The sequence below is a fragment of the Glycine max genome, chromosome 14, assembly GCF_000004515.6.
Source record: "Glycine max cultivar Williams 82 chromosome 14, Glycine_max_v4.0, whole genome shotgun sequence".
Lineage (NCBI taxonomy): Eukaryota > Viridiplantae > Streptophyta > Magnoliopsida > Fabales > Fabaceae > Glycine > Glycine max.
The window spans coordinates 6,348,309-6,356,714 of record NC_038250.2 but is presented as its reverse complement, the minus strand read 5'-3'; the positions used below and the strand labels follow the sequence as shown (position 1 = coordinate 6,356,714).

At 29.8% G+C, this 8,406-nt stretch overlaps 1 protein-coding gene across 2 annotated transcripts; it reads left to right on the top strand.

Annotated features, from left to right (window-relative positions):
* Positions 1-862: 862 nt before the first annotated feature.
* Positions 863-5,487, top strand: LOC100807601 (methyltransferase-like protein 2). 2 transcript variants are annotated; one of them, XM_006595880.4, is made up of 9 exons: positions 863-1,278; positions 1,549-1,777; positions 2,688-2,827; positions 3,026-3,059; positions 3,481-3,556; positions 4,202-4,358; positions 4,441-4,530; positions 4,636-4,735; positions 5,091-5,487. In XM_006595880.4, the coding sequence occupies exons 1-9, from the start codon at positions 988-990 to the stop codon at positions 5,237-5,239; spliced, it is 1,266 nt and encodes a 421-aa protein (XP_006595943.1). In that variant the 5' UTR covers positions 863-987; the 3' UTR covers positions 5,240-5,487. The 2 variants fall into 2 exon arrangements, with proteins under 2 accessions (XP_006595943.1, XP_003544427.1); XM_003544379.5 differs by having other exon boundaries at positions 868-1,278; positions 4,181-4,358.
* The last annotated feature ends 2,919 nt before the right edge of the window (positions 5,488-8,406 follow it).

Sequence of the window (8,406 nt, the reverse complement as noted above, 5' to 3'; positions counted from 1 at the left end):
TTTCTTACTTTCAATGTTATTCTTACTTTTTAATTTACTAGTTTACTTTTAGCATTGCACTTTTTTACAATTAAAATTATAATATTTTTTTTTCTTAATTCTGTTGTTCATTAGGGGGAAAATATTGACTAATCTAAAATTTGATAAAAAATAAATAAAACTTGACTAATAATTATAATTTACTTTACTTGGACGCTGATAATTTAATTTTGATATATTAATTTTGCATGGCACGTGGACGAACACCGTAAAAGAAGTTAGATACTCTATAAATAGTTACATGTTAAAATTTGAGGGACCGAAATGGGATACTCTCCCCCAAGTATTAATTATAAGCAGCATAAAAAATTGGTTAGTGGACTGAAATATAAATAAATTTTAATTATTTTTACTTGATTAAATGGTACCATTCTATTTTTTTTAATTAATTGAAAATTTATTTTTAATTACTATTTTTAAGTTCCAATAAAAAACACTTAAAAAAATATTTTTTAAATATAATTTTAAAATTAAATGACACTAATTAATCTTCTTAACGTAAAAAAATAGTTAATTTACTTTACCTTTGAGTCTAAAGAGAGAGCATCTTATAATATTTAAAAGAGTAAACTAAGTTCCTTAAAAAAAAGAAACTAAACTAACACTCCTTGAAGTTTTGTGATATAACACAAAAATCATTTTTTGTACTCCTACACTAACCCTTTAATCATTAAAAAAATATTATATTACATTGAAATATCTTGTACAGTACACTAACTTATCGGATAGTTTCAAAATATTTCAGCATGTTTCATAAGAGAAAAAGTTGTTGTAAACATTAAAAAATACAAAAAAAATTATACAATCTCCTGTAATCTCAGGATTTCAGCAGTGAAGTGATTGTAATCTATCTTCTCAATGGGCCCAGGTTGAAAAGCCCAACCCATTTATTTATGTTGGCACTCAAAGTCAGTAGCAGCAGGGTGCTGTGGAGTAGTGAGTTGAGGCATGGAAGGAGAACACGACGACTCACAGAAGCTTTCGTTGTTTTACGAATCCGGTATATACTACTTCGATGATTCAAACGCCGTTTTCGTCGACCCCGTTCGCGTTCTCAATCGTTCCTACCACCGTTTCACCGTTTCTCCTTCTACCTACTATTCCCGTTTCTTCAAATCCCCAACAACCCCCAACTCCGTCTCCTCCACCGTTAGTTCCTCTCTCAGAAAACGGAAACGGAAACCCAAAGAGCCTCCACCTCTGAACGAAAGAGAACTAATTGCTCTACAGCGTCACCAGGTAATGGTAGTATTAATAGGGCTTAATTATTTTAAAATCATTTAAAATAATTTAAAGAACAAATTAATAATTAAGTCTCTTATTATGCTTACACTATTATTTATTTTTTTGTAATTTAACTTTAAAATTACATTGAGAAGAATAAGTTGATACTTTGAGTGATACTCTCATTGAAGAAGATTTCAGGTTGGGTAAGTTTTTCAACGAAGATTAGTATTTCGCACAGTGCGAAGAAAAAAAATATTACATTTACTCGTGTGGCTTGTGTAGGAAGCGAGGCCTTTGTTGTTGGCGGCACACGAGTGTTTGCTGAAATCAACTGAACTGTTGAATGTTTTGAAAACTTTAAAGAGTGAATCGCGTTGCTCGAAGAAGGAGTGTGAGGGTGGTCAACAACACTCTTTCGTTGACCTGGGACGGGGGTCGCCTCAACTTGAGGTAACACTAAGTTTACGTGTTAGTGACGCTGACACTCACCTGCCCCCAAACGAGTTGGAAGGTGAGTGAGTATTTTTGTTCGCTCACTCTTCCTTGATTATTGATGTTCATTTGTTTTTGTGTTTTGCATTGGTAAGGCTTTGTTTGGGTTACTATTACTCATGACAATGAGTGGAATGGAATATTATTCAATGGAATAAAATAAAGTTACCTCACTATTATTTTGAAATTTTTATAATGAATTGGAGGAAAGTTTCTATATAACTGTTTGAGAAGTGAATGGAATAGTATTGGGTTGAATGGGACAGGTTCTGTAACTGATTGATTCTATTTTCCTCCATTCCATGTCTTTCTATGAATCCAAACATATCATAAGAGTTACATCTAACTTCATGGTTTTTAATGTCAGAGGTCCTGTTTGGATAAACTTCTTCATAAATACTTACAGTAGAAGAAATAAATTAAGCTTTTCCCATAATTTAGTTGAGTGCACTTCAGCTGTTGGAGAAGTTAGATGAGAGTACTCGTATAAAATTTAAGTGCTTTAGTTGATTTTAGCTTATGGGATAAACTTAAGGGCATGTTTGGCTAACCTTCTTTAGAAGCACTTCTAAGAGAAAAAAATAAGAAGAATAAAATGTGATGAACTTCTACATAAGCTAAGATGAGCTAATGGAGAATCTCATTTCACTTTTTTTCTTTTTATTTTCTTCTCCTAGGAGTGCTTCTAAAGAAGCTTACCCAAACGGGCCCTTTGGTTTTACCTTCTTATTTTCTTCTCCTATAGGTGCTTATGCAAAAGTTTATGCAAGCAGAGCTAAAGTCTAGATACCTGTTTTTTGTGGTGGCTAACTATTATATTGAGTTTCTTCTGTCATTGGCACAATGTTGGAATCTTTTTTAGTTAGATTTTGTGGAGGTGGCTGGTGAATAAAAACTTACTGCATGAATGTAATTCTTTGATTTCTCAGATTCGCTTAGTGTGCAATGCTGTGAACAGAAGGTGCTACCTGCATTCAATAATTTGGTTGCTAATGACACCAAGGATGATGCGGTGGCTGAAATTCTGGACAATTGTTATATAGTGCCTCGGGAGAGTTGCTTTTACATGGTATGTTAAAGCCTCCATGACAATAGATGTGATGTGTTTATTTTTTCAAAGTGTCTTTCTGTTGTAGTCTCTTCTTTGGCTCAGCTTATTTGTTGAGGAATTGTTTTTTTCCTGAGGTTTTTAGTTGATTAAACTTTTAACTCCTGATCCTATGGAGTGTATCTTATTATAATACTTATTTGTTTTCATATGTGGAAGTCTGATCTGGGACAGATTCGCAATTTAATTCCTGGTAATGCTCGCACATAAAACTCAATTTTGTTTCTTGTTATATGTCTTGGTAATTCACAACTGTCTTGTTGTATATTGATACCAAAATGTAAGCATTATTTTTGTGCCACAATCACCTTCATGAAAAGAACATGAATCCTTTTTACTTGTTGATATTTCTAATGATGTGCCATTCTCATTCTTTCTCATGACTTTGGATAATTCTTCTCAAAAGTTGCATGACATGTTAATGGAGTTATCTTGACATTCATCTTATGCTAGATGGAAGGTATTACCTGTCTGCCTGTATGATCTTATCAATGGCAACCCAGTTGCTGAAATTCTTTGGCATTTCTTAGAGTACCTTTTGTGTTTAGGTGATCAAGTGACAAGGGTGTTGTCTTTCATATTTAATTGGGCTTTTGTTTGATTAATTTATGCAGCTCACGCTGATTCTGGTTTCAACCTGATAGTGGTGGATCCACCTTGGGAAAATGCCAGTGCCCACCAGAAATCAAGGTATATTAAAAGTCACTCTATGTTTTGCTGATTTAATCTATATATTATATCATATCTGTCCAAGTACTACAACCTGTCAACTATTTGTGCAATTGCTTCCTGCTTAATGTTCAGTGGCTTTATTGTAATTTTGTTGAGAGTCATGGACGTCTAATTTGAATTAGACAGTGATGGTTGCATTTCTTTCGTACAAAGCATGGCACCCTATTCTAGCATTTACAAATTTCCTGTACCATATATTGTCTGATTAGAGTAGAGATTTCCATGTAAGGTAATACATCCCTGCATTGCCTTTAAGGATATGCTCTGCTTCTCTTTGATCTTTAATGTTCAGATACATTTCTCTCCAATGAACCTATGAGGAGGTTTCAAACTTGTTATATATTCTGTCTTGGCTTTTTGCCCTGTGGGGTTGGGCCTTATTAGTTGCAAGAAAATGAATTGGATTTCATTTTCTAATTAATTATTGAATAATATATATATATATATATATATATATATATAATATAATATAAACAGAAATAACTTAGTGACTCATTAATGAACTCTAGCTATTACTCAGTTTAAATTGGCTCAGAAATGTAGCTTTTTTGAGAGAAGTCTTGATAGTAATCATAAATGTAGGTATGCAACCTTGCCCAACAGGTATTTTTTATCCCTTCCTATTAAGCAACTCACTCATACTGAAGGAGCGATTGTAGCCTTATGGGTGACCAACAGAGAGAAGCTGCGTAGTTTTGTCGAGAGAGAGCTTTTTCCTGCCTGGGGAGTCAGCTATGCTGCTACTTTTTATTGGTTAAAGGTGATCTCTCAGTTACTCTCCTTTGCGTGGGATTCAAGTGTGTGATATTATTCCAATCTCTGTTATTTGTTGTTGATTGCAGGTGAAACAAAATGGATCCTGGATTTGTGATTTAGATCTCTTCCATCATAGGCCATATGAATGCCTTATCTTGGGATATAGTCCTGGGAAGGTCAGATTTTGCAATGTTTAATTAATAGGCCTTCTAATTATCAGAATCAGATCCCTTCCTTTCTTTGTTTATAACTCTCAATTGTGTTCTTTTGTACTTTTCTAGGTAAATAATACCGATAACCAATCAAAATTTAAACCTGTGAAGAATGATCGAGTGATTATGAGCATTCCTGGGGATTTCTCAAGGAAACCCCCAATTGGAGGTATCCTTGTCCGTTTAATGTGTTTTCAATTTTCAAATAATACACGATTAAAGTCTTATTTGGATAAAGTTCTCTATAATCACTAATAAGAAGGAAAAATAAATTGAGTTTTTCGCACTAGTTAAAATCAACTTTTTTTTTTGCCTAAACTTCTATAGAAGCTCTTTTCATTTAACTTTTCTATAAGGCTATGGAAGTTTATTTTAGCTTATGAAAAAATTCAATATACTTTTCCTTCTCATCTTCTTTTATTAAGTATTTATGGAGAAGTTTATTCAAATAGGGCCTAAATAAGTTGTATTGAAAGTTAGTACGTTATTTGAATGATTCCTTTTCTTACTGCTAATGTGGTCAGATTTATTACTGGAGTACGTTCCTGGGCTCAAACCTTCTCGATGTATAGAGTTATTTGCTAGAGAAATTATGGCTGGATGGGTTGCTTGGGGAAATGAACCCCTCTACTTTCAAGATTCTAAATACTTTGTCAAAAAGATGGATCAATGATTCTTGAGAAAAGAGATTCCGTCCTTGGTGAAAATCTATTGTCATGCCTGAATTTTCAGCATCTATTTTTAGCCCTGCTTTATTTTATTTTTCTTCTTCTTTGCACGACTAATGTTGATTTCTCTGGCTGTCAACACCTTTTCCCCCTTGTTTTCTGCGGGTAAGGGAAGAAGCAAAGATATACTGAAGCTCTGCTTCGACTAAGAGAATGGCTTTAAACGTTATGCCAATGTGATGCTTATTTTCCATTTCGGCTCGCAGGAGAACTGGATGGAATTTTGTTTAGTTTAAAGAGTTTTTTTAATTTAAAGTATTTTTTTTTACCATCAACTAATTAGAAATCACTTTAAATATTACTTTAAACTAATCACTTTAAATATATTATAATTTATGATTGGATATTTGGATCAGTATTCTAATTAAGTTTTTTTTTTTATCAAATATCTGTTGATAAGTATAAAATTTGTGTTTTCCCATAGGAAAACTAGAATAGTGTCTAGGCGTCGGACACAAAATGACTGAAATGATAATTTAGACATTTCTATAAATTCATTAATTTATTAATTTATTGTTTGAATAGAGAATTTTAACTGAGGAAAGTAATTTATCAGAGAATTTAAATTTTTGTAATCTAGAATTTATTGTTTGGATATTTTTTTTTGAAGAATTTAAAATTTTGAAATTTTAAACAATTAAAAGTTTAGAATTTTAATTTCTTGAGAAATTGAAATTTTCTTTTTATAGTCTTTTTCAAGAAACACTGGTATGAGCTTGTGGAACATTAAGTGTGAGCATTGATAAACATGTATAATTATACATTAATCATATTTTATCTTCTTTTTTTCATTCATTTTTTTAATTTCATATCTTTAATTTTTTTTATTCAAACACAAAATTTTGAAAATAAAAGAATTTTAATTTAAAGTATTTGAAATTCTTAAAATTTTAAATTTCTCAAAATTTTAAATTTCTCATTCAAACACTCCATAAATGTCTGCATTTTGTAGCAAATTTTTAACAAATTTGTGTGCCGTGTGGCTTATTCAAACAGATCATTAACGATTAGATTGTATGAGAAATTATCATGTCATGATGTGTTAGAACTTCTCATCAGCCATCTGTCTTTAGTTGGTTCCAGCCTAACTTGAAAATCTTTTTGTATTCCCATACCTAATTTAAGTTTTCTATGAATTTGAAAAGAAAATCCACCGAAAGCGATTCCCATGCTGTATCATTCAAATAAATTCTTATAAAAATAATTTTGTTCTTTAAAGTAAGTTTTTTTTTTCTTTCAATGAAGTATATTGTGATCTTAAGTAATTTTTTTCAGGGTAATATATTTTAATTTTACAATCTTTACGCTTCAAATTAAGTTGCAGTTTTATGTAAGTAAAACTTATTTATATATTTCATATGCAGTTAGATAGTTGGAGTAATTTTAATTATTCACTTGAGGCAAATTTTGTGAAATTGACTAATTTATTTCCTTATCATGCTAGAGGTTTTGAAATTGTTTGGGCCTGTAATAACCCCGAAGTATGATGCTTATACAGTATGATTTAATTGGATTAATCTAAAGTACCCACAAAGTAACATCTTTTTGTAGCTTCAATCTTTGACCTTAAAGTGAATGTGGAAAAAGAAAAGGTTACAAACACTCCCAAAAAGAAGGTAAAGGAAAAGCATTTCGCCGTTCCCAATCGAAATCGATGACGACAGTTTGAAGGGTCATCAAAATTTGACTAAATGTTACTACTATTTTCTTTTCAATCAAAGAATACCATGATTTATTAAAATAAAAAGGAGAATACCCTAATTTATACTGAACCACACACATAATTTTATTTATTTTTTCATTTTTTTTGTAAGTTAAGTTTCAATTAAATATAACTAATAACTTGCAGAAAATAAAAAATTCAAAACAATAATTAACATATATTCTTATATCTTACTATTAATCTAAATGAAAATAAATAAAATTACAGCTTACATATTTACACATATATTTCATTTTCAACCAAAAAATTTATTTAATTCATTATAATCAAGTATAAGATTTGGGATACGAGTTTTATTTAAGCATATGGTCAAGTAATTAACTATAATTAAGCTATTAATCAAATAACATTTTTTGATAAAAATAACTTGATATGAAAATATGGTGATAAAACTGAAATTAAATATGCATTTGTTATACATTCATTCTTTTCTTAACCATTGATATTTGAAAATCATTTTACATCTTAACTGTTATAAAGTTTTATTTAGATAAATATCATCTTAACTATTTATATAAAAAAATAAGAAGAAAAAATACATTCAAATTTTCTATAAGCTAAAATGAACAAATGTACATTAGCTTTTAGAGAAGTTAAATGTTTTTTTTATAAAAGTTAAATACATAAATTCATTTTGGTTTATGAAAAATGTATAATTTATTTCACTTTCTTATTTTCTTCTCTATAAGTGCTTATAGAATGTTCTTCCAAAACAAGGCCTAAGATGGGTTAACTAAAGAGGATAAAATTCTTCTAACATTTGTTTTCTTCGTAAACAAGATTCAAATCTGTGTTTTTTTTTACACATGTTACTTAATGTTTTTATTCTATCAGTGCATGTTACTTTTTTATATATATATATAGTGTCTTGTTTGGATGATAAAAAAAATAGAAAATTATAGAAAAATAAGAGAAATATAATGAAAAATGTAATTTTTAAAAACGTAAAAATGAAAAAAAAAAGATAGAAAAGTTTCTCTCCTCTTTATTTGGAAGGTGAAAGAATGAGTAAATGAAAATAAATAATATATAAAGACACGATTATCTTTAATTGAAATTTGTTGAATTAATAAGCAAGTGAAAAGTGAGAGTAACATGCAGATTCCAGAGTACAAATAATTTTCACTTTATATGAAAAAATATCAGCAACAAAAGATGGATCAAATTTTTTTTGTTGATTTCACTGCAAAAAAAAAAAAAAATACTTTTGTCAGACTTGTTATCGTCCATCTTCAAACAAGATCGTTGTTCATATATAGCTCTTTTCATCTCTCCCTCATTAAAATATTTTAACATTAAATTAAAAACTCATTTAATCATAAAATATATATAAGATTTATTAGATAAAAAATCAAATAACTTAAATATTTAATTTACGTTAAGATAATC

What these genes read in the sequence shown, in the direction of transcription:
- LOC100807601 (XM_003544379.5), top strand. Translation starts at nt 988, where the DNA reads ATGGAAGGAGAACACGACGACTCACAGAAGCTTTCGTTGTTTTACGAA. An exon ending in AGTGCCCACCAGAAATCAAG is followed by an intron (nt 3,557 to 4,180) that starts GTATATTAAAAG and finishes TCATAAATGTAG; the next exon opens with GTATGCAACCTTGCCCAACA. An exon ending in TGGGATATAGTCCTGGGAAG is followed by an intron (nt 4,531 to 4,635) that starts GTCAGATTTTGC and finishes GTACTTTTCTAG; the next exon opens with GTAAATAATACCGATAACCA.